Source organism: Eurosta solidaginis, chromosome 1 (assembly GCF_040869045.1).
Source record: "Eurosta solidaginis isolate ZX-2024a chromosome 1, ASM4086904v1, whole genome shotgun sequence".
Taxonomy (NCBI): Eukaryota; Metazoa; Arthropoda; class Insecta; order Diptera; family Tephritidae; genus Eurosta; species Eurosta solidaginis.
The window spans coordinates 342,086,378-342,114,082 of record NC_090319.1 but is presented as its reverse complement, the minus strand read 5'-3'; the positions used below and the strand labels follow the sequence as shown (position 1 = coordinate 342,114,082).

The 27,705-nt window shown below is 38.5% G+C and overlaps 1 protein-coding gene across 2 annotated transcripts in view; it reads left to right on the top strand.

The window, feature by feature from the left end:
• Positions 1-27,705, top strand: part of LOC137237950 (uncharacterized) — a 118,668-nt gene that overhangs the window by 6,738 nt on the left and 84,225 nt on the right. The window contains exon 6 of one of the 2 annotated variants that reach the window (XM_067762378.1): positions 1,537-3,943. The exons of the other annotated variant lie outside the window; for it this stretch is intronic. Within the exon in view, the coding sequence (XP_067618479.1) occupies positions 1,537-3,461 (1,925 nt within the window). The 3' untranslated portion in view covers positions 3,462-3,943. Of the gene's footprint in view, positions 1-1,536; positions 3,944-27,705 lie in introns of those variants that run through there. 2 annotated transcript variants of the gene reach the window in all.

The following is a 27,705-nucleotide window of genomic DNA, read 5'->3' as shown; positions in this document are numbered from 1 at the left end:
TTTGTTCGTATAACGGTAATCCGAAACGGCATAAACTAATCGATATAGATATAGACTTCTATATATCAAAATGATCTGGGCGAAAAAAGAAATTCATTTAGCCATGTCCGTCAGTCCGTCCGCTCGTCTGTCCGTAAACACGATAACTTGAGTAAATTTTGAGGTATATTGATGAAATTTGTTATATAGGTTCTAGGCGCACATCTCAGGTCGCTATTTAAAATGAATGAAATCGGACCACAACCACGACCACTTTTTCGACATCGAAAATTTCGAAAAGCCGAAAAAGTGCGAATGAATATTTTTACAGTCTATAAGTAAATTATGTCAACATTCAACTCCAGTAATGATATGGTGCAACAAAATACAAAAATAAGAGAAAATTGCAAAATGGGCGTGGCTTCGCTCTTTTTCATTTAATTTGTCTAGAATACTTTTAATGCCATAAGTCGAACAAAAATGTACCAAGCCTTGTGGAATTTCGTAAGGGCATAGCTTCTATGCCGATAACTGTTTGCTGTGAAAATGGGCGAAATCGGTTGAAGCCACTCGCAGTTTTTATACACCGTCGACCGTCTGTCCTTTCTGTTGTTGTTGTTGTTGTTGTTGTAGCGATAAGGTTGCTCCCCGAAGGCTTTTGGGAGTGTTATCGATGTGATGGTACTTTGCTGGATACAGATCCAGTACGTTCCGGTAACACAGCACCATTAAGGTGGTAGCCAGACCATCTCGGGAACGATTTATGTGGCCACATTAAACCTTCAGGTCATCCCTCCCTCCCCACCCCTAACTTCCATGAGGAGCTTGGGGTCGCCAGAGCCTCGTCTGTTAGTAAAACAAGTTTCGCCGCGGATAGGTGAGGTTGACAATTGGGTTTGGAGAAGATATATATTGCGCTGGCAACCTGAAGGGTGGCGCTACACAGCCCCTTGAATCTGGTATTTTAGTCACTTCTTACGACAGGCATACTACCGCGGGTATATGCTGACCCCCTAGCCCGCTGGGGTTCCTCTTGACCGTTAACACGATAACTTCAGCTAAAATGAAAAATGAAAAAAATGCCATAATTATATACCAAATACGAAAAAAGGGATGAAACATGGTAATTTGATTGGTTTATTGACGTAAAATATAACCTTAGAAAAAACTTTAAAAAATGGGTGTGACACCTACCATATTAAGTAGAAGAAAATGAAAACGTTCCGCAGGGCGAAATCAAAAGCCTTTGGAATCATGGCAGGAATACTGTTCGTGGTATTACATATATAAATAAATTAGCGGTACCCGACAGATGATGTCCACCTATAGAACTATGGCCCACTCCCTTCTAAAAAACTCTTTAATACCTTCCATTTGATACCCATGTCATAGAAAAACATTCCAGGATTACCCTAGGTTCATTTACCTACATGGTGATTTTCCCTTATTTTGTCTCCAAAGCTCTGAGCTGAGTACGTAATTTTCGGTTGCACCCGACCTTAGCCTTCTTTACTTATTTTTTTTACTGTTAATTAAGTTTTCATTCCACTTCTACAGCTAAAATTAAAACAAGCGTTGATGGATCAACCACTAATGAAGTAATGGCACAAATTAAAAAGGAAAACGGCAGTGAAATTGTGCGTAACATTGCTAAAATAAAAGCTGAATTTTGTGCTGCCAGTGATGCCCGCGAATCGGAGCCAAAAAACCTACTCTCCACTTGCATATATTGCAACAAATCATTCGAGAGACGTGCTGCACTGTCTACACATTTGCAACATTGTGAAGTAAAGAATAGCATACTCGATAGAACAACAATTTATGGTATGAGCTCTAGTGAAAAACGTACGAAGCTGGTTTCTACTATGGATAAATCATATAAAGACAACACAAGGCCACCAAGTTTTACCTCGACTCCTATTGAAGATCCCGATACCGAACTCCTGAATGAAATGTTTGCCAATCTAGGAAGACAAACATTTGGCGTAGGCTTGAAAACGGTCGAAATCGACCAAGATGATTTGACTGGATCTGGTAGTGATGATTCCAAACAGGATGAAGACCAGGAAGAGATGGTGGATGAACAAGAAAATTCGCAAACTGAAGTGACACATAACGCTTCGGTAGAGCAAAGTCTTGCGATGGAGGAGACACGTGAGGAGACGGTGTACGATATAGCAACAAATACACCTGAAGCAAATGAAGACGACGCTGATAAAAAGTCAAGTCGACGCGTACGATCTGTGCCACCAGAGAAAAGGTTATTATGTCGTTGCAAAATCTGTAATAAACAATTCACAGCGCTGAGTAATGTGCGACGTCACATCTCTATGTTTCACCATCGCGCACAACGTTTCGGCTGCACTTTATGCGAATATCGCGCTTTTCGGCGTTACGATATTGTCAATCATTTAGGGAATTCACACGGTATGTCGGGTGATCCTGAAACCATGTCCATCGAGTATGTGTCAGAACAAGAAGTGAATTATACACGAGAAGATGTTGATGGTGATATTGTTGTGTTAGATGGTGATAGTAAAGCGAATGTGGCTAGTGCGTCTACTGATAATTTGGAAAATGGCAATGAAAATGCACAAACACCAAAGCGTATAAAACGCGCTAAAACAAGTTTACTCGCTGGGCCAACCACTGCCGTCGTCGCGACTATTAAAATGACGAGACAAAAGTTGAAAAGCACACAAACACCAATAGAAGCAAATAGTAATGGGATTGCTGGAAAAACTCCAGCAAGACGGCCGATACGCAATCGTATTAAGCCAGAGAATAAAGACTTTGTATATGATCTCTCCAGTTTGGTTAAGAAGGATATTAATGTCGTTGGCGCGCAAAACGAAACAACTACACGTACCTTAAGGCGTCGCAATACAATGATTAATAGTTCAGCAGCAGCTAGAATTCATTGCATTGAATCGCTTCTTGGTCCCGCCGACAGTAGAGATCATATACGTGGTACAGCACAACGATTAGCTGCATCCGTTATAATGAGCGGTGCGGCGGCATCTTCAACACAGCCTGAGTTACCAGCTGAAAGACCTCAAATGCGCTCCCGACTGCTCGCTGCACAGCGCCCTGAAACGAATTCAGTGCATGTAATTGATACCAGTCAATTAGAAGCTGCGCGTTTACAATCTACTTTACTCGAAGATACCTTCCTCGAAAAAGTAGCCAAAGCTTCATCAACATCCTTCAAAATCAAACCATCATTGTCATTACATACAAGCACATTGAATTGGCTGCTTGAAAAAGTTGATTCATCTTTAAATGGTAAATCCTCGCCTAGTGCCACTTTATGCAGCCCTGAGACTGTCATCAAACCAATACACGTTTCGCCGCCTCCTTCAATTCCACGTGCTATTGCGCCGCCACCAACACCTCGTAAGCGCATAACAATGTTGGAACGTTTGCGCGATGACAAACTCAAATATCGTGAAAGTCTATTACGATCAGCATTAGAAAATTAAATTTCTATATTTATAATTAATGTTTCATGTAATTTAACATATTTATTACTTAATTATGATTACTTATAATCAAATAATATTGTCTAGTACCTACATACATATGTGTCACAAATTACCACCAACATACATACATACATACATCTTAAATACCTACCTATATTCATTCTACTGATTTACTTTGAGTAGGATACTATCGTATAGTTTTTATACATTTTCGTATACCAATCCCTAAAATATACATGAAGTGTAAATATATATATACATGAATATATCTTGTAATGTATATACATGAATTCTGTATAGTATTTAGATTGTAATTGCTCATGATAACACATACATAAATAGTTAGTACATAGACATGTATTAGCATAATGTAAAATGTACCTTGTAGCAAACGAAATTATTGTTATTTCGTGCGAGATAAAGCCTTACATTTAGAAAGAAATCATAATAAAAGAATATAATTTTGAAGTAGTTTTTAATTAAGCTTTATTCAATTTGATAGCTAGTTGATCTAGACCAGAAAACATGCAGTATCGTCAAAAAGGAACTAGAGGAAGAGTGATGTTATAATTGCCTCTTACTAAGATCAGATGTTGTTGTTGTTGCTGTTGGTGTTGTTGCTGTCTTTGTTATAGCGATAAGGACACTCGCCGAAGGTCTTGGGGAGTCTTATCGAGTTGGTGGTCCTTTGCCGTATGCAGATCCGGTACCAAGGCCGACCATCTTGGGAACGATTTGTTATGACCACATGCGACCTTCTAGGCCATCCTGCCCTTCCACCCCCTAGCTCCATGAAGAGTTTGGGGTCGCCAGAGCCTCGGCTGTTAATGAAACAGTATTCGCCACGGATAGGTGAGGTTGACAATTTTGTTTGGAGAAGCTATGTATTGCGCTGGCAACCTAAAAAGGCTGCGCTATACAAACACCTTGAATCCGGTATTTTAGTTGCCTCTTACGACAGGCATACCTAGCGCGGGTATATTCTAACCCCCTAACCCGCTGGGGGTACTAAGATCAGATCAAAGCTGGGAACTCTTACTCAGGGCTGTCATGGAATCCAATTGGTGTTGGAATCGGATTTAAAAACGGCAAAAAATTACTTTGGTTTCATGAAATCCAATGTTATCGGTTTAATATACGAATTGGAATTAGTGTCGGTTTTAGGTGTCACAGAATCCGATAATATCGATTTTGCTATCGGAAACAAAACAATCAGTTAAATGCTGTTGGATTTCATTTTTATACTCAGTTGAGCAGAGCTCACAGAGCATATTAACTTTGATTGGATAACGGTTGGTTGTACAGGTATAAAGGAATCGAGATAGATATAGACTTCCATATATCAAAATCATCAGTATCGAAAAAAAATTTGATTGAGCCATGTCCGTCCGTCCGTCCGTCCGTCTGTCCGTTAACACGATAACTTGAGTGAATTTTGAGGAATCTTGATAAAATTTGGTATGCAGATTCCTGGGCACTCATCTCAGATCGTTATTTAAAATGAACGATATCGGACTATAAACACGCCCACTTTTTCGATATCGAAAATTCCGAAAAACCGAAAAAATGCGATAATTCATTGCCAAAGGCGGTTAAAGCGATGAAACTTTGTAGATGGGTTGGTTGACGTTATGACGCAGAATAGAAAATTAGTAAGATTTTGGACAATGGGCGTGGCACCGCCCACTTTTACAAGAAGGTAATTTAAAAGTTTTGCAAGCTGTAATTTGGCATTCGTTGAAGATATCATGATGAAATTTGGCAGGAACGTTACTACTATTACTATATATGTGCTAAATAAAAATTAGCAAAATTGGATGAATAACACGGCCACTTTTTAAAAAAAAAAATTTTTTAATTCAAATTTTAACAAAAAATTTAATATATTTACTGTATATAAGTAAATTAAGTCAAAATTCAACTCCAGTAATGATATGATGCAACAAAATACAAAAATAAAAGAAAATTGCAAAATGGGAGTGGTCCGCTCATTTTCATTTAGTTTGTCTAGAATACTTTTAATGCCATAAGTCGAACAAAAATCTTCCAATCCTTCTCAACAATGGTAGGGGCACAATGGTAGGGGCATAGATTCTATGACGGTAACTGTTCTCTGTGAAAATGGGCGAAATCGGTGGAAGCCACGCCCAGTTTTTATACACAGTCCACCGTCTGTCCTTCCGCTCGGCCGTTAACACAATAACTTGAGCAAAAACCGATATATCTTTACTAAACTTAGACCACGTACTTATCTGAACTCACTTTATCTTGGTATAAAAAATGGCCGAAATCCGACCATAACCACGCCCACTTTATCGATATCGAAAATTACGAAAAATTAAAAAAATGCCATAATTCTATACCAAATACGAAAAAAGGGATGAAACATGGTAACTGGATTGGTTTATTGACGCAAAATATAACTTAGGGTAAAACTTTGTAAAATGGGTGTGACACCTACCATATTAAGTAGAAGAAAATGAAAAAGTTCTACAAGGCGAAATCAACAGCCCTTGGAATCTTGGCAGGAATACTGTTAGTGGTATTGTATATATAAACAAATTAGCAGTACCCGACATGATTTTCTGGATCACCTGGTCCACATTTTGGTCGATATCGCGAGAACGCCTTCACATATACATCTAAGGGCCACTCGCTCTTAAAACCCTCATTAATACCTTTAATTTGATATCCATATCGTACAAACACATTCTAGAGTCACCCCTGGCCCACCCTAATGGCGATATCTTGAAAAGGCGTCCACCTATAGACCTAATGCCCACTCCCTCTTAAAATGATCAGTAACACCTTTCGTTTGATACCCATATCGTACAAACATTCTAGAGTCACCCCTGGCCCACCCTAATGGCGATATCTCGAAAAGGCGTCCACCTATAGACCTAATGTCCACTCCCTCTTAAAATGCTCAGTAACACCTTTCGTTTGATACCCATATCGTACAAACATTCTAGAGTCACCCCTGGCCCACCCTAATGGCGATATCTCGAAAAGGCGTCCAACTATAGACCTAATGCCCACTCCCTCTTAAAATGCTCAGTAACACCTTTCGTTTGATACCCATATCGTACAAACATTCTAGAGTCACCCCTGGCCCACCCTAATGGCGATATCTCGAAAAGGCGTCCACCTATAGACCTAATTCCCACTCCCTCTTAAAATGCTCAGTAACACCTTTCGTTTGATACCCATATCGTACAAACATTCTAGAGTCACCCTTGGTCCACCTTTATGGCGATATCTCGAAAAGGCGTCCACCTATAGAACCAAGTATTACTCCCTTTTAAAATACTCATTACCACCTTTCATTTGATACCCATATCGTACAAACACATTCTAGAGTCACCCTGGCCCATCCTAATGGCGACATTTCGAAAAGGCGTCCACCTATAGACCTAATGCCCACTCCCTCTTAAAATGCTCAGTAACACTTTTCGTTTGATACCCATATCGTACAAACATTCTAGAGTCACCCCTGGCCCACCCTAATGGCGATATCTCGAAAAGGCGCCCACCTATAGACCTAATGCCCACTCCCTCTTAAAATGCTCAGTAACACCTTTCATTTGATTCCCATATCGTACAAACACATTCTAGAGACACCCTTGGTCCACCTTTATGGCGATATCTCGAAACGGCGTCCACCTATGGAACTAAGGATCACTCCTTTTCAAAATACTCATTAACAGCTTTCATTTGATACCAATATCGTATAAACATATTCTATAGTCACCACTGGCCCACCTTTATGGCGATTTCTCGAAAAGGCGTTCACCTATAGAACTAAAGCCCATTCCCTTTTAAAATACTCATTACCACCTTTCATTTGATACCCATATCGTACAAACACATTCTAGTCACCCCTGGTCCACCTTAATGGAGATATCTCGAAAAGGCGTTCACCGATAGACCTAAGGCCCACTCCCTCTTAATATGCTCAGTAACACCTTTCATTTGATACCCATATCGTACAAACAAATTCTAGAGTCAGCCCTGGTCCACCTTTGTGGCGATATCCCTAAATGGCGGCCATCCATAGAACTATGGCCTACTCTCTCTTAAAATACTCTTTAATACCTTCCATTTGATACACATGTCATACAACCACATTCCAGGGTTACCCTAGGTTCATTTTCCTACATGGTGATTTTCCTTATTTTGTCTCCATATCTCTCAACTGAGTATGTAATGTTCGGTTACACCCGAACTTAGCCTTCCTTACTTGTTTCATATGTAGTTGTTTTTCTCGTGCAGTTGAATATTTTCTAAAAATTTAAGTAAATAAAAGTTTATTTTATAAAAATAAATGTAAATTTACATATATTTTCATTCTTAATAGAGGAAAGCGAAAAAATTCAATGAAAAACAGTATTTTGATTGAATTTATGGAGAAACATTCAGATATTGCAAAGCACATCTTTTAAAATCGTTGACACCGTGCACTCATGCTAGAATCCTTGCCACGATATCTCAAAGTTTTCCTTTTGTCCTTCGCGCAACTTTCTTCTTCCAATAACATAAATGCTACAACTGCTGATGCCATTTTGATGTCAATAAATTTCTTTATTTCTGTTTAGATGCACAAGATCATTATTTTATAAAATTTCGCCAAAAAAATTAACATCAAAATTGCCGGTGCACCGATAACACTGCAAAACAGCTGATTCGAACCGCTTTTATTTACATTCGAGCGAAACCAATACGATTTTATGACACCAATTTAAATCAATAGCTGTGTTTTTTTTTTTACTTCTGTATACGTTTACGCTTAAACTTTATATGGACTGCTAAGCGACAAACTTTAAACACACCTCTGAAATTGCTGCGCATAAAATTTGTCCTACTAAATTTCAATACGCATTATACTCAGATGTAACTGAAATATGTGTCTTTGTTTCACCCTCTACACTAATTCTATGTACTCAGCTATATGTTATACCCTATGGCCATCAAAGGGTTGTGTCTCCGCTTTTCGGTACACCCTGTGCTGTAGCTATAGTTATTTAACCACTGCCGCTAGATGGGTCTCCTAAGCATTATCTTAGCGAGGATAGGCATTCTTTTTTCACGCGCAAACGTAAACGTATACGCGTGTGAAAAAAACTCGGCTAATATTGGTTTGTAATTCCGACAAAACGCAAAACCGACTTGGAATCCATGACAGCCCTGACTATATCTAAACCGGAGCTGCAATAGTAGGAAATTTGACAGCGATAACGGGTTTCACCTGGCGTGACTCAACAAAGGAGTTTATGCGGATGGGGTTTTGAGCACACACAATTTACTCATAAAACGGCTGGATTACCTCTTCAAACAGTTGTCTTCTTGGATGTACTTTGTGACAATTAGTTGAGGGTGAAGCCTCTTTTCCCCCCACAAATCCAACACCAAGACTGTACTTTTTTGCTTTCCTTTACAACGCTTTTACTTTTTATTTTGTGCATGCCGTGTTAGGCATGAAAGTGATAGGGAAATTGAATGAGCCGATTAAGATAAAGCAAGAAATGCAGAAGACTCTACAAGTCTTGTCTAAAGAATGCTTTCATGCACTCAAGCAAGTTTGGTAAAATTTTGTAATTGAGCTAACATTAGAAGTGCCAATGACAAAAGTTGAGTGTTTCAACACCGTTCGGAAGCTATAACTATAGTGGTTACATAATATCTTCCTTCCTAATTCTTTCTACTGTCTTTATCTCTAATTCACTTAGCATACCTTTCTCCTTCAATTTCCTATCTCATTATCAATTCCACTCGCATCCTCACTCTCCCTCATATTCTCACTCCTACTGTTATTATCTCTTTTCGTCCTTCTCTTTCTATCCCTCTCCACCGACCACCTCAATTTTATATAGAGAATTCACGGACCAAATGTTGGACTGCTGCGTCAAACAGTTGCATATACGTACGAAGTGTATTTGGCATTTCCTTAGTAAGGTGCACAGGACCGCCCACTGGTCAGACATCTTATACAGATTGATATATAGGTCACACATACGCCAAAATAATCAATTCGAGTATAATTTGTAGATTCGAATTTATGGCAAAATTAAATTTATATTGCTTGATGCGTGAGGGTCGATCAATTTCAGATCGGTTTGAGAACTTTGAACGGAAAATATCTCGCTATTTAACAATATGGGATAGCCTTTTAAGTTTTCGAGAAAAACATGCTCCGGAGGACTTTTGTTTACTTCCGTGATGCGAAGGGCAGAAGGAAAATCAAGGAAGAGCTGAATCAGCTCTGCGCAGATATAAACATAGTGAAGTGACTAGAGGCTTAAAAGATACGCTAGATGACTACCATCAAAAGCTATGGTTCAGACAGTATTTCACACGACCCTCGAATTTGGCATCAGTGGGGAGATTGGGTAGAGGAGGACTTGATCTCTTCTGGCGCTTCCAATCGGCATCTGTTATTGTAAGGGAGAAATAACTGGCGTATTTAGCAATGAGACGGCATGTGACTAAGGCGGTTAAGGTCAAATCAATAATGATGGGTTGAGAAATGTCAATACGGTAAATACAACCGAAAAAACAAATTGCCGGTTTAAAATCGCTTCTAATATTTTTCAGAAAATCGAAATGGGCACGTACATCTCTCTGGGGTCGTTTATGCTTTTTTCAGAAATGGGTTTGAAAAGGAATGAAGAATAGCGAGAATGAATAATACTGGAGTACTTACTTACTTACTTAATTGGCGCTTAACCGTTTGGTTATAGCGTCCAACAAATGCGCCAGTCGCTTCTTCGTTGGGTTAACTGGCGCCAATTGGTTACACCAAGAGAATTGAAATCGTTTTGCACTATCATCCATTCAGTCTATACGTGTGGATCATCTTTCGTTCGCGTAACATAACCTAGTCCATCGCTGAATTATGTTGATGACTGCCTGGAGCTCGCGCAGCTTGCCACTAAGTCTCCTTCGGTACTCGCCTTCGCCAATACGTAGTGGCCCATATATTTTTCGAAGAGCTTTTCTCTCGAACACTCCCAGAGCCGTCTCATAAGATGTTCCCAGTGTGAATGTTTCTGCGCCATATATTAGGAGGGGTACGTTAAATGACTTGTAGAGCATGCTCTTCGTTTGTCGACAGATTACTACTTTTCAATTGCCTACCTGTATTGACATTTGGTCAGTATCTTTTCGTGCTGTCGAAGGCGGATTTGAAATCCACGAAGATGTTTTTTCCAAGATTTGGCGCATAGTGAAAATCTGGCCGATGGTAGATTTACCAGATCTGAAGCCGCACTGGTAAAGTCCAATCATCCGATTTATATTGGGCTTCAATCTTTCGCACAATACGCCTGACAGGACCTTGTATGAGTTACTAAGAAGGCTGATTCCGCGATATTTGACGCAGTTTGCAGGATCCGAAGCTTGTGGACTGTGCAAAGAAAGCCAAGATTCCAATCGTCGCATACACTCGTTCCACCATATTTTGCATAGAAGATGATGCAAGTGTACTTACCGCAGAGTTTGAATAGCTCCTCAGGAATACCATCAGCTCCCGCGGCCTTGTTTCTGGCTATCGCTTTTTTTATCTCATCACAATCGGGTGGGTGAACAATAATTGCATCATCATCGATTTCGGGCTCGGGTTCATAATCTTCCCTAGGAGTTTCCCCATTTAGCAGCAGAGAAAAGTGTTTACTCTATAATCTAAGCACCCTCTACTAGACATCAGTTACCAGGTCGCCGTTTTCATTTTTACAGGAGTTTTTAGTAAACTTTCTTGGTGGCTAGCAGCTCAATCTGCTCGCACTCACGCCTTTCTACCCCTGATTCTTTCTTCCTGTAAAGCCGACTTGCTTCCCTTTTCAGCTCGCGATAGCGTTCACAGACTTTTTTGGGTTCACTTTTAACGTAGCTCTAAAGGCAGCGTCTTTTCTTTCTTTTACAACGCGGCATTCTTCTTCGTACCATTTGTTTTTCCTTCGTCGCCGGCATGGCCACGGCGAGGGGGGGCGGGGCAGCCAGGGCAATTGCCCTGGGGCCAGGAAGGTTTTTGGGGGCCCGGCAAGGCAAAGCAGTATTGACAGTACTCTAACTAGGATTTCATAGATACATACATATTTTGTTGCTACAAAAAATTGTTTTAAAATTGAAAATCACTTAACTAAAATCATAAGCTTCCGATCAAATACTATGGGGCATATTCATAGTCGAAATAAAATGTGACTTTAAGTTAGATAAACGTTTTTGACACAATTTTATAAGTGCTATCTGTCAAAAATGCTTAAACTAACTTAAAATTACATTTTATTTCGAGTTCCCAACGACTTAAGTCGTCGAAATTTCCTTCAAATCATACTCCATACTCCATCATACTCAATCAAACTCTTCAGGTTATTCTAAAGAAAAAGGTTGGAAGAGGTTACACGACAGAATTCCTGAACATGAAAATAGTCAAAATCATAAAACTCGCTATATAGAGTGGCGCCAATATGAAATGAGAATTCGAAAAGCAAGTTAAGTGGATTTTCTCTTAGCGGAAACCCTTAAAAATGAAGCAGCTCGTTGGAAAGAGATACTTCGCAGAATTCTTGATGTTGTTTTATTTCTTGGAGAAAAAGGATTGGCATTTAGAGGGGATAATTCATTGATCGCAAATTCAAAAAATTGCATCTTTCTTGGTATTTTGGAACTGATCAGCAATTATGAGTTCATAGAAATCTGTGCAAGTCAAGTAATTAGAAAGATAGAAAGCGGAAGAAATTCCGTCAAGTATTACACAGTAATAGTGGATGCAACCCCTGATTCGGTGCATATTGAGCAGACTGTTTTTATATTGCGTTATGTTTTATTAGACATGACTCCGGAAAATGGAAAATCCAAGAACGCTTCTTAGAGTTTGTCGATTGTAACGCAAAAACAGGAGAAGCTATCGCTGAGCTGATTTGCAGCACTCTAAAAAAGCACAATATTCCACTGGATGACTGCCGTGGGAAAGGGTATGATAATGGCAGTAATATGAGCGGTCATTACAAAGGAGCGCAGAGTCATATCCTGAGAGATAACTCCCTGGCAATATTTGCACCTTGTTCTTGTCATAGTTTAAATTTATGTGAAGTGCAAGCTACTGAATGTTGTGCAGAAGTCATCATAATTTTCGGTATTATGCAGAAATTTTATAATATCTTTAGCGCAAGCCCTCAGAGATGGGAAATTCTCAAGCATGTCATAAACACGATGGTCTGCTCGTGTGGATAGTGTGAAACCTTTCGCAACTCACATTCCTCAAATATTGAAAGCTATTGATGAAATCAAGCTTTTGAATCTGAGTTCAGAAACAGTAACGGATTTGAAAGGTATTGAAGCATATATGGGAAAATGTGAGTGTATCCTCTTAGCCTACATTTGGCTAAAAGTGCTGATGGTAATCAACCATCGAAATCTGGTAGTGCAAGCTAGAAATGCCACACTGGACGTGGAAACAGAAAATATACGTAGCCTGATTGATGAGTTGAAGAAGTTCAGGGATCAATGGTCGATCATACTTTAAGAATGTAAGGTTCTGGCAGGGAGTAAGGAGTTGTGAATACCTTCGCAGAAAAAAGAAGGAAGATAAGAAAGGGCCAGTTTGATGAATTACCTAGCGAATCACCTGAGTGTGATTCCGAAACTCAATTCAAAGAGCAAGTTTTTACCTTCTTTTGGACTGCTTGATTGGTAATATGACAAGACGTTTCGAAGCCGTAAATGACATTGCGATTAAATTTAGTTTTTTGTGGAAGTATCAGGATCTGACGGAAGAAGAGCTCAGAGAAAAGGCAGCGGCATTCTGCACGATTTATGGTATCGATATTTCTACGGATCTAATAGATGAAATCATTCATCTCAAAGCCATCCACTTAACAAATTTGGAATTTGATTCGCTGCTACCATATCAACTTCTGAACATATTTCATGACTTGAAGATGGAAGTATTATTTCCGAATATCTGTATAGCATTAAGAATATTTTACACACTTCCAGTCAGTGTGACTGAAGGGGAGCGTTCTTTTAGTCTATTGTCCCGCGCAAAAAATTGTTTACGTTCTACTATGAGCCAAAATCGCTTGACAAGCCATGGAACATTGGCGTTGGAGTCCAGCCTTGCTCGCAGCATTAGTTTTGAATAGGTAATTTTCATATTTGCAGACTAAAAAGCACGGAAGGTTTTCCTTGGCTGATTCAAGCTCTTAAAATGTACATATTTAGAAAAAGTTAATGTAAGTAAATCAAACAATGAAATCTAACATTTCATTTATATAAGTGCTCCAGCAAATCTTATTTTATATGAAATAAAACTGACAATGTGAATTGAAAAATTTATGTAAGTTATTTTATTTTTTTTACTGGATTGAGTTTAGTTTTTAGGGGGGCCCGTAAACGTGAACTGTCCCAGGGGCCCGGCTCGGCTCTCTGCGGCCCTGGTCGCCGGTAACCAATTTTTTTCTCCGGCAGCTCCCACTGCTCCTGCATTCAGTCATGTTCACTTGTGGTATCAGAAAGTAGGTGTGATAGTCAATTTGCGAAATCATTGGCAGCCTGTATCGATTGCAACGAGATAGTGATCCGAGTCGATGATAGGTCTTCATACCGTGCTTGTCGTCGTTGTTTCGTTCTGAACTTGTTCAATTGACCGGGTCTCTCAACTGAACAAGTGAACTAGATCTTCAATTTCGGTTCTATTTGTTCTTTTAGTTATTTCTCTCTTCTCGTTCGCGAACATTGTAAATTCATACATACATATGTACGTAGAATTTCACAGTGAACACGAATGTCGATGATGCCACTTACACTAATATGTATGTGTGGCACTGCTACAAAAAGATATGTGTGGACTATTTATGAAAAACATCTTTTGTAGGAAACTAATTATTGCATTTATTAAACTTGAAAAGTTCATATTTACTATTTGTATCTGTACTCTTTCAACTTCCTGAATCTTCCGAAATTTGTATTTTTTTTGAAGTTAATTATACATATCAAATGGACTCCTAAACTACTGAACTGATTTTGAATTTGTTTTGCGCCCCGTGTGTAGTTTGATCTAACTTGAAAGATAGGATAGGTTATATCTCGGTTTATAGTCGCAACATTATTTTATATTGCAATTTTTTTATATGTTTATACGTAATAATAACATGTTACGTATACGCACCGGCACTCACATTTTCAGGGGTGCGGATATACTTCCGTGTAATTGGTTGGTGTTTAATTAAACAACGTGCTTATCAATAAAAAATATTATAGCGAATGATATCAAGTATAGCACATCACCAGGCCCGTCGAGAGGGTGGGGGGGGGGGGGGGGTTTCTGAGGGGGCCCGCGATTTAAAGGTACTACGGCATTTTTTTTAATTCAGGAGAGTCTTTAGTTGTTCCATGTCTGCATTTCGTTTTAATATTATAGTGAAGAGTGAAAAATAAAAATCTATATATATAAAAAGGAAGGCTAAAATGTGTGTTAGTTGGTCGCCGGTGTTTGAAGAGATGCGTCGGTCGATTTTGTTCAAACTTTCACACAAGTTGCGTAAACCTCACGCGGTGGTTACTACATATGTTTGGTTGCGATCGACGTACAGGGTCACGAGGTATAGGCCGCAACGTGGACCCGAGTACCCCTAGAATGTGTTTATAGAATATGGATAACAAATGAAAGCTGTTGATGAGTGCTTTAGTAGAGAGTAATTTTCATAGCCCTGGGTGACTAGGGTTTCGAGACATAGGCCAAAACGTGGGCCAGTGAATGCCTAGACAGTGTTTATACAATGTGGATATCAAATGAAAGCTGTTGATGAGTACTTTAGTACAGAGTAATATATTATCCAGAGACGGACTTGGACTGGGATTAGGACTAGGATTGGGACTGAGACTCGGAGTGGGACTGGGACTGGGATTGGAATAAAATACATACGACCCTCTGGGACAGGAAATAAGGGATGCAGAAGAATGAGTAGAAATTGAGAGAAGAGAAAAGAGAGAAGGAGACAGAATGAGACGAAGATGGAGATAGATGAAGCGAAAAAGACGGAGGGAGGAGTGAATAAGAGGATTAGGAAAAAGTGAAGAGGGGGGAAGGGCAGAGTCAGACGGAAAAAGCTTATTAAAATGTATGCAGATAGGCCAAATTTAGATTTAGGGCAGGACAATGTCTGCCGGGTCTTCTAGTATATATATATTAACTTATATGTATATTCATAACACATTTAAATAAACCTACACAAAGTATTGCTGCATACACACCTCCATCTATACTTGTTGACTTTTTTCGTGGGTGTGAGCAGCAGTGAACAAATTTGCTTGAAAAAAAGGAACAGATGAACAAAAAGAACAAATTTTTCGTTCATTAGAAAAAGAACGAAAGAACCGAATCTCTGAAATGAACGAAAAAGCACAACTCTACCGTGCGTACATCTAAAAGACTGAAGGCATGCCGTCCGTATATCGTAACGGGTTCGATGTGATTCGATATATTTCGACCAGGGGAAATTCATGTTCATTGATGTATATCTTTATGCTGGAACCTAGTGTTTGGAGCACGGACGCAGTCGATTAGCCTCAGCCCATTAGAGGTGGGGGAGCTTCGTTGTGTAGGCTGAACTTTCCAACAGTGGGGCCAAAAACACATTCCTTGCCCACCCTGGCGTTAAAGTCGTCAAGCACAACTTTTATATTAGGGCAGGGGCAGCTGTAGGTGTGGCTTCTTGTCATCATCAGCTGCAGCATCAGTTGTTTAGTGGCAGCAATAAAAATTCATTTCATGCTTATTAAGCTGGTGATTTAGCAAAAAGAAAAAGATATGTTCCTGTAAGCAATGTCACGCCTGTTTTTGACTGAACCACAAATTTTCAAGGCAGCATTAAGAAATTCACTTTTTATCAAGATATAAGCTACGTTCTAGGTGCTCATAGAATGCGTCCTTCACTTCATTACCTTTACTTCCGTCGGTGCTTGGGCGCTTATGAATGAGATATTGGAAAATTTAGATTTTATGCGGATTGCCGCGAAACGTTCGTTCACAGGCGTGAACGTCAGTAGGTACTTGGTGACTAAGTCTCTCTTCCACCACAAGCTCAACACCGAAACTACGCTTATTTGCATGGCCACTCCAGTAAATGCCACGATAATTCACATCTACTGGAATAAAATACACCCCACTCAGCATATAGATGATTGAATTTTCAATTTCCCTACATATAAATACAATTTGATTACTCTTCCTGACTAAATAATGAGTTATCATACAATTGAACAAAAGAAATAATCAAATATGCTTACCTTTGATGATCAAAAACTGAATATAGCTTTTCAAAAATTTATAGCCATTTTTAATTCTGCTTTCTGAATCTTTTTTGACTATATTTGTTTTATACTTGTTAAAATTTTACTTTTCATTGAAAATCTTATTTTTTCACATACACAGATTTTTTCAATCATGAAGTTCAGAAAAAATATGTATATAAAATTGACAATGTAATGCAAATGCTGCTCGTGCCCGAAAATTTCCCCAACCATTTCTCCACGTTCGGCTTTCCAGAAAATACATAATAGCTGGACAATACAGAAGTTGTGAGCTATTTGACCAGGTAAGTGAAACTCTCTTGACATATGTACCTGGATATGTCTTCAACATCCCGTGCTGTATCGTATTTTAAGATATTGACGATCATACCTGATGTTGGATGTTGTAGTCGCAGGTTTATGTAGGTCAAGTTTGTTTGCGAGTGACCTGTGGTTTAAATAGCTCACTTTCGCATGCTTTCTTCCCCTAATGAAATAAGATTATTACGTAGTATCTACTTAGAATGAGATATGAAGAATAAATGCATCGTAATCGCATTCAAAAATGATTCAAAAATCTTAACCAAAGCGATTGAAATATGTTCACGAATATGATCACAAAATGACTCTGAAAAGTAGTCAAATATTACTCTAAAACAACTAAAGCTCAATTTTACAATGATATCAAATATGAATAAAAAGCGTTTCGAAATATGAATCATAAATGATTATTCAAGAATAATCACATTTATGGTACATTTTTCTCCCGACGATACGTTAATTTTCGAACTGAAAATGCTTTTAAATTTGAACGTTTTTAATCATCTTGGGGTATGATATTTGAATATTTTTTGATAAAAATTTTCAAAAAATGCTGGCTGGGACTTAAGCTCATATCTTAATAAAAAAGTGAATTTCTTAATGCTGCCTTGAAAAATTGTGTTTCGGTCAAAAACAGGCGTGACATTGCTTACAGCAATATAGGTTTTTTTTTTTTGCTAAATCACCTGCTTAATAAGCATAAATTGAATTTTTATTGCTGCCGCTAATCAACTGATGCTGCATCTGATGATGACAAGAAGCCACACCTACAGTCTGAAAGCCGCCATACCAAACTCAGGTCATGTCATTAATTTCTAACTCAATAGTCAGCAAGGTAGACAAACACTTTGTAAATACATACATACATACTTACTAACCTATGTATATAAAAATGTGCTCAATATACATACCCATTTAAGTGCTCCAATTACAACTTTTGTTTTTGTTTCCTGTTCGGGTTGATATATTCGTTGTTGTCAACGTCGTCTTAGTGACCATCGTTTCTTGCAGGAAGCATCAGTGGTAAAAAATGTAAACTGTGTCAGGGTCAGGATAAGTCGATATACATATATACCAATACCACATACATCAATACATTCATACATTTTTACAAAACACCCACATGGTGCACCAGTAATCACCAGCAATGTATGAGGCATCGTAGATAGCAAGCAAATTTAACTCAGCTGAGTTATTGCATCTGCTCAGACATAACATCGCATGGTTACCAAAAACCCCGATGCATAAAGAATTAATATTAGTGAATCGATGCATATGAATGTTATAGAAAATGCAAAATAAATAACATATTACTTATATACATATATACAGCATGCGAAAAAGTATCATATAATAGAATGTTGAGAAGAGGATTGAGAAGTCAAGTAAGTTTTAAGTACTAAGTGTACATATGTACTTACAAATATACACACATACACACAAACATATTTATAGAAGATTTATTGAAAGATTTTGTATGTAAGGATGATGCGGGAGTATAAAAGATGTTTGTTTGTTGGTCAAGCGTTTCGGGGAAAGGAACCCCTTTTTTATTCTTTACAGCCATACACACATGCATACATACGTGGAGACACATAAAACATTCAATAAATGTAATCTAGAACTTGTGCATTTGGTGTGTAATTGAAAACCACTTTTAAAAATTAAATTGGAGCACACCGCCGTTCATGGTCGTCGTAAATTCAGGATAAGCGTATCTCAAATAATGATTTTATCGACATGTATTTTCTGTAGATCTATATGTATGTGTGTGTGTAAGTTGCTGTAATTTTATTGAGTTCAGCAATAAATGTAAAGCAAGGAAGGAAGGGATTGTATCAAAAGCTTAATAGAACATGAAATGTTATTTGTTCGCCGAAATCGCCAAAGAATATAAGAAAGCATTTAAGTTGTGTTTAAATATTACAATCAAAGCTAAACAAATTAAAAAACCATGGTCATTGAACACTATTCCTTCTTCCTTCTAAAGGCATACAAAGAAAGTTCGAATTTCTACCTAATATCTTAATGGTAAGGTCGTTACCTAAAACTTTTGCTTATAAGGACGTGTCTTAGACATTCGTTTAGAAATGTTATATCTAAGCGAAATCATTAATAAAGTCAAATGTCAGGACGAAGTTTAAAAGGCTCAAACGTCAAGACGAAGCTTAAAAGGCTGTAGTTGTAAAAATAAATTGTATGACAGAAAAGATAATATTTTGATGTAATATATCTAATTAATTTTCATAATTTGTTAACGAATAATATATTTCCCACACTGCGGTGGTAGCACCGGGGGGGGGGGGGGGGGGGGGGGGGGGGTGCAAGAGGATAGTACAAGAGGAAGAGCGGTTTGTCATAAGCGCGGATGCAAATACACACCATAATAAGTCTAGAGGGGCGATACAAATGATTGAGACGAATTTCTATTTTGTCACATCCTGCAAAGCGATTTGCCGATAGCCAACAGGGGTAGTGTCCCTACATATATACATATGTTAGTCTAACGTCCAGAAATGTTGTTGCATACTACATTGAGCTCTGAACGTGATATATTAAGGTATGATTTGAATGCCTTGATACCCCTAAAGAGGGTAAAGAAAGGGAGGAACCTTTGAGAAACTCTAGGTCAACGGACTGGAGCAAATTTCAGGAAAATTTAGAAACAAAACTGGGACACCTAAAAAAAGTTGACACTATACATAGAAGAACTGAAGGAATCTAACTTGCTATTAAAGACGCTTATGATTGCGGAAAACAGAGCTTGCCCCCTAAGATGATTCCCTGGAGAGTGTGCATTCCTCCTCCGCAAGTTTTGGATACTGTTCTTTGAGTACTGGATTCACCGGCCAATTCCTGGCATAAAGGTCCAACGCCTGTTTGTGGAGTTCACTGAGGACCTGCTTGTGCTTTTTTGCTTCATACGGCTGAGTTCTCAGGTGCCGTGGTTCCTCATAATGCTTACGGAGATGACTGCTTAAGCCCCTGGGTGGTGTTGGCTCATCAATCAGATGTCTGTTGGGATGCCCAGGGTTTCTGTGTATTCAATAGGAACTGTTTGGTTAGCGTCTCATTTCTCTCCCTAATGGGGATTATTCTCGCCTCGTTATGTAGATGGTGTTCTGGGGAGTTGAGTCGTCTTAGAGGACAGTTAAAAGAAATATTCAAGCAGGAGAAGGTAGCAGAAAGTGAACCCTTTAGGGACGAATACAGGAATCTGTTAAGGATCTACAAGCGCAAAATTCACTGGGGAAAGAGAGCCTCATGGAAATGATTCCGTATGGATATCGAGTGCTCTAGCGAAACAGTGCGATTGAGGAAGGTCCTAGCTAGAGAAATATAGTCCAGGGACTAAAAAAGAAAGAGAATGGGAAATATTTTGAAGCGCTTCTCGGCACACTTTAAGGGCCTTTATCATGAACCCAACTCTTGGAGAACTGCTCGTGTCATTTTCGCACCAAATGCGGGAAAGGTCAGTCATATGTATACCAAAGATGTTGACCCTGATGTGGATGTGTGAAAGCTGGTCATCACCCCACTGGCCAGACGATTTAATGTAGAACCCTTCAAGCTTACGGCATACGCATATGACGTTGCAGCTGACATAAGTGGAAAATACCTTCCATATATTAGCTCTTTGATGAATCGGGCGCTTCGGGATATACACACCTGGGCATATATTGTCGGGTTGAGTGCCAACGCGGAGAGGACGGAAATGGTCTTGTTTACTAGGAGGTATAAGGTCCCGATTTGGTCTAGGCCTAAACTAGGAGTGACCCTGCAGGAGAAATATTGTACCAAATATCTAGGAATAATACTAGACAGTAAGTTGTCGTGTAGACTTAACGTGGATGAGATAATGGAGAAGGCTCGGCGGCACTTAATGCATGGAAACTAATGCTGGGTTGTACGTTATATCTATTGCCCTCTCTCTCCTTGGTTATTTGCAGCGGCTGTAAAGCCCATCCTATACTATGGAGTCCTTGTTTGGTGCATGGCCACCCAAAAAAAAAGTACCTCGATGAATTAGAGAGAGTATGTAAGCTATCAACGCTTAGCATAACGGTAGTCCAGAAAATAACCGCTATGGTTGCACTGTATGCCATTGTGCCCATCCCACCTGTAGATCTGGTGGCGAAGAACATAGCCTCAGCAACTGAAACGGTCATAGTTGTGTAGCGTCATCAAATATTGGATGGTTGGTGGACGGTTGGCTCAAGGGCGCACAAATGGCAGACGAGGCCATACACGTGTTTACCGATGGTTTCAAAGTAATGGAAGGAGTAGGGTCTGCGGTGTACTGAGCAGATCTGTAAATAAACAAACCCTTAAGCTGCCAGATCACTGAAGCGTTTTTCAGGCGAAAGTAGTAGCCTTGACTAAAGCATTAGAGGCACTGGTGGAAAATATCTTAAACTACAGCCGCGTCATATTGACGCGTTTTACATTGACAGCGAAGCAGTCATTAAGGATTTAATATCTCATAGCACAACATCTAAAAGTATGTTAGAGTGTAAACAATCCTTAGAAAAAATCGGAATAGGAAGAAATATACATTTATATTGGGTCCCGGGCATATGGGAATAGATGAATATGAAGACCGGGCGCATCCCTCGCAGCTTGTACCGTAGATGTTTCAATCAGAGTGGGCGAGATTAAAATGGGGCGATAGCTGCACGTGATTGACGAAGAAAGAAAGGCATGGAACTAAGCGCGAGGCTGCAACTAGTTAAATTGGGCCTTGCAACTGATAGCAGATGTTGGAAGAGCGGTTTGGAGGAAGAAACGGTTTGTGCTCGTGCCCTCCGCTCGCAAGGCTAAGACTGCAGATTTTGGAAGCGATACGTTTCATAGCAGCAAGTGACATAGTTCCTCGAAAGCTTCTTGTTTGTAAAACCTCTCTGCCTCTTAATTTTCAAGAAACCAGCAGTGGATACATCTCTTCCTGCACTTGCATGCATGCAAATTTTGTATATGCTCAGAGACTTTAATTAACATGTAGGTAACGTTATTGTCTTGAGTTTCTGTGTGATTTCGCTCACATCAACCCTACCATGTACCTTGTTCCCACATTAGTGACCAAACTTCTCATTCTTTATTAATCCATACATCATACCAAGATTACACCCTATGCCTTCATTTACTATGCCTACATACTGTTAGTTTAATTCACGAAAGTGTTAGAGCTAATAACGACAGAGGTATGCCAGTTTGAAAATCCTATATATGCAGGTAATGAATGTTAAAATAAAATAAAATATTTTTGCTGCTCCTGTAAAGTTTTTAAAATAGTTGGTTAGGTCCTTTTTGAAAGAAGCTAACGATATATACCCCACAAATACCACTTAAAAAGCCTATGCTTACAATTACGCAAACACTTACACCTTACGATTACATTCAGAACCCCATACTCTAAAATGTGAACAAAGTAATAACAGAAAGTGGCAGCGATACAAAAAAATCATTTTAATGATTGCTCATACTCCCTGGCAAACCTCTAAGGCCCACTTGCTGACCAGTAAGCCAGTAAGTTATTATACTCAGTTGAGCAGAGCTCACAGAGCATATTAAGTTTGATTGTATAACGGTTGGTTGTACATATATAAAGGAATCGAGATAGATATAGACTTCCATATATCAAAATAATCAGGATCGAAAAAAAATTTGATTGAGCCATGTCCGTCCGTCCGTCCGTCCGTTAACACGATAACTTGAGTAAATTTTGAGGTATCTTGATGAAATTTGGTATGTAGGTTCCTGAGCACACATCTCAGATCGCTATTTAAAATGAACGATATCGGACTATAACCACGCCCACTTTTTCGATATCGAAAATTTCGAAAAACCGAAAAAGTGCGATAATTCATTTCAGAAGACAGCTAAAGCGACGAAACTTGGTAGATGAGTTGAACTTATGACGCAGAATAGAAAATTAGTAAAATTTTGGACAATGGGCGTGGCACCGCCCACTTTTAAAAGAAGGTAATTTAAAACTTTTGCAAGCTGTAATTTGGCAGTCGTTGAAGATATCATGATGAAATTTGGCAGGAACGTTACCCCTATTACTACATGTACGCTTAATAAAAATTAGCAAAATCGGAGAAGGACCACGCCCACTTTTAAAAAAAAAATTTTTTAAAGTAAAATTTTAACAAAAAATTTAATATCTTTACAGTATATAAGTAAATTATGTCAACATTCAACTCCAGTAATGATATGGTGCAACAAAATACAAAAATAAAAGAAAATTTCAAAATGGGCGTGGCCCCGCCCTTTTTCATTTAATTTGTCTAGGATACTTTTAATGCCATAAGTCGAACAAAAATTTACCAATCCTTGTGAAATTTGGTAGAGGTTTAGATTCTAGGACGATAACTGTTTTCTGTGAAAAAGGGCGAAATCAGTTGAAGCCACGCCCAGTTTTTATACACAGTCGTCCGTCTGTCCTTCCGCATGGCCGTTAACACGATAACTTGAGCAACAATCGACATATCTTTAATGAACTTAGTTCACGTGCTTACTTGAACTCACTTTATCTTGGTATGAAAAATGAACGAAATCCGACTATGACCACGCCCACTTTTTCGATATCGAAAATTAGGAAAAATTAAACAATGCCATAATTCTATACCAAATACGAAAAAAGGGATGAAACATGGTAAGGTAATTGGATTGTTTTATTGACGCGAAATATAACTTTAGAAAAAACTTTATAAAATGGTTGTGACACCTACCATATTAAGTAGAAGAAAATGAAAAAGTTCTGCAGGGCGAAATAAAAAACCCTTAAAATCTTGACAGGTATTACATATATAAATAAATTAGCGGTATCCAACAGACGATGTTCTGGGTCACCCTGGTCCACATTTTGGTCGATATCTGGAAAACGCCTTCAAACCTCTCCCTTTTAAAACTCTCATTAATACCTTTAATTTGATATCCATATCGTACAAACTCATTCTAGAGTCACCCCTGGTCCACCTTTATGGCGATATCTCGAAAAGGCGTCCACCTATAGAACTAAGCCCCACGCCCTTTTAAAATACTCATTAACACCTTTCATTTGATACCCATATCGTACAAACATATTTTAAAGTCACCCCTGGTCCACCTTTATGGCGATATCTCGAAAAGGCGAACACCTATAGAACGAAGGCCCACTCCCTTTTAAAAATACTCATTAACATCTTTCATTTGATACCCATATCGTACAAACAAAGTCTAAAGTCACCCCTGGTCCACCTTTATTCCGATACCTCGAAAAGGCGTCCACCTATAGAACTAAGGCCCACTCCCTTTTAAAATACTCATTAACTCCTTTCGTTTGATAACCATATTGCACATACGAATTCTAGAGTCACCCCTGGCCCACCTTTATGGCGATATCTCGAAACGGCGTCCACCTATAGAACTAAGGATTACTCCCTTTTAAAATACTCATTAACACCTTTCTTTTGATACCCATACTGTACGAACAAATTCTAGGGTCGGCCCTGATCCACTTTTATGGCGATATCTCGAAACGGCGTTCACCTATGGAACTAAAGATTACTCCCTTTTAAAATACTCATTAACACCTTTCATTTGATACCCATAATTACAAACAAATTCTAGGGTCACCCCTGGTCCACCTTTATGGCGATATCTCGACAATGCGACCACCTACACAACAACCACCACTCCCTTTTAAAACCCTCATTAATACCTTTAATTTGATACCCACATCGTACAAACAAATTCTAGGGTCGCCCCTGGTCCAACTTTGTGGCGATATCTCGAAACGGCGTCCACCTATGGAACTAAGGATTACTCCCTTTTAAAATACTCATTAACACCTTTCATTTGATACCCATATCGTACAAACGCATTCTAGTGTCAACCCTGATCCACATTTATGGCTATATCCCTAAATGGCGTCCACCTATAGAACTATGGCCCACTCCCTCATAAAATACTCTTTAATGCTTTTCATTTGATACACGCGTCATACAAACACATTCCAGGGTTTCCCTCGGTTCATTTTCCTACATGGTTATTTTCCCTTATGTTGTCACCATAGCTCTCAACTGAGTATGTAATGTTCGGTTACACCCGAACTTAACCTTCCTTACTTGTTTTAACTCAAAGTTAACTTGACATGAGGGAATAAACTCATTCATTTCTGAAACATTTTTTATATCAACTCTGATCTAAAAAATAACTTGCCGTTAATTTTTTTCTAAAAGAAAATTCTTGTTTCTAAAATTTTTGATGTTGCTTTGCCAGGGACTTGAAGCCACCACGAGAGCGACTTTCAACGCAATACCTAAAATCACCTATGCAATTAGGTGTCAGTTAATGAGGATGACATCTATACCGAGGTATTAATGATTACTTTTTTAAAAATACTTGTTTACTTAAACTTGTCTCTTCCGTGAAGCTGGCAGAGCTGAATTTAATGCCCCTATTACCGTTTACAACTCAACTCTGGTTGGGTTGAAATTTCGCAATTTGGTATTACAGATTACAACTCAACCTGTCAAAAAAAATTTCGGTTGAGTTGTCTAGTTTCACAACTTTTTGTGGCATTGCCGTTTACAACCTTGTGTTGGTGTAGTTGTCAAAGACGTCAATATTTTACAGCTGCTTACTAGCAGTTGTCTCATGCAATTTTGCAGTTGTTTTGAAAAAAATTTACGTTTTAGAAGACGGTTCACCACCTAATTTTTAACAAAAATGTTCAAAGTTGGTATCAAAAGACACGTTTCGACCTCCGAGTTAAGAATCCGAAAACAAAAATTGTAATTCTTTGCGACTGCATGACACTGGTAATACGCGTCCAAAAATATTGAGAGAGGTGTCAAAACACGCGTTTATCTCTGTCCGGAGATATTTGCAGTTGAAGTTGGCGATTTTCATGTGGTTGTTGTAATGTTGTTGTCTTTTTTCGATTTTTGCTTAATATCTTTTGAACGAGTTAAAATTTTTATTTTCTGCCTTTGGATTATTAATACTGATGTCAAGACGCATCGTTTAATACCTCTCTCGATATTTTTGGACACGTATTAGTGTCATGCTGTCATAAAAAATTACCACAAAAATTAAAAATTTTATTTCTAATAAAATCTAATTTCATGTGGTTGTTGTGTTTTGCCAGATTTTTTGTACACAGTAATGCAGAAAGGTGTTGGACCCAACCAGAGTTATTTTTACGAATCGTGGCCAAAGGCCGCCAACGCAGAAAGATGTTCTGTGCAAAAAAACTGTGGAATGGGCTTCATATTTCGGACCCTCTTGGGCCATTTTGTGGGTCTTTGTAAATATCTTTCGAAAGAAATAAAATTTTTAATTTCCGCTTTCGAATCCTAAAAACGGAGATGGAAACCCGTCTTTTGATACCACCTTTGATAAGAGTTAGATGGTGCACGGGCTTATAAAACGTTACCAAAAAAAAAGCAAAAAATTTAAAGCCGGTAGTTAAACCTTTTTTAATCAAACAATAATCACCAATTTTGTACACATTTCTAGAAAAAACAACGTTTAAACGAATTACATTGAATAACTTTTTGACTTTATGTAGCGACATTCCATAGTTGGACGAGGTTGGCCGCAGTTCGGATGCAGTCAAAATAGGTGAAATTATGCGAGTCCCGTTGATACTTATCACTACTCCTGGGAATCCTATTTGAGTAAAATACAATTTTTTCTGTTTGGGTTTTAATCTACTTCGCACAAATACGCTCCTCAATAATATCTAAAACCAGTCCAACACCAAAATCATAATTATACTCAGTTGAGCAGAGCTCACAGAGTATATTAAGTTTGATTGGATAACGGTTGCTTGTACATATATAAAGGAATCGAGATAGATATAGACTTCCATATATCAAAATAATCAGGATCGAAAAAAAATTTGATTGAGCCATGTCCGTCCGTCCGTCGGTCCGTCCGTTGACACGATAACTAGAGTAAATTTTGAGGTATCTTGATCAAATTTGGTATGTAGGTTCCTGAGCACTCATCTCAGATCGCTATTTAAAATGAACGATATCGGACTATAACCACGCCCACTTTTTCGATATCGAAAATTTCGAAAAACCGAAAAAGTGCGATAATTCATTACAAAAGACCGATAAAGCGACGAAACTTGGTAGATGAGTTAAACTTATGACGCAAAATAAAAAATTAGTAAAATTTTGGACAATGGGCGTGGCACCGCCCACTTTTAAAAGAAGGTAATTTAAAACTTTGCAAGCTGTAATTTGGCAGTCGTTGAAGATATCATGATGAAATTTGGCAGGAACGTTACTATTATTGCTTTTGTACGCTTAATAAAAATTAGCAAAATCGGAGAAGGACCACGCCCACTTTAAAAAAAAATTTTTTTAAAGTAAAATTTTAACAAAAAATTTAATATCTTTACAGTATATAAGTAAATTATGTCAAGATTCAACTCCAGTAATGATATGGTGCAACAAAATACAAAAATAAAAGAAAATTTAAAAATGGGCGTGGCTCCGCCCTTTTTCATTTAATTTGTCTAGGATACTTTTAACGCCATAAGTCGAACAAAAATTAACCAATCCTTTTGAAATTTGGTAGGGTCATAGTTTTTATGGCGCTAACTGCTTTCTGTGAAAATGGGCGAAATCGG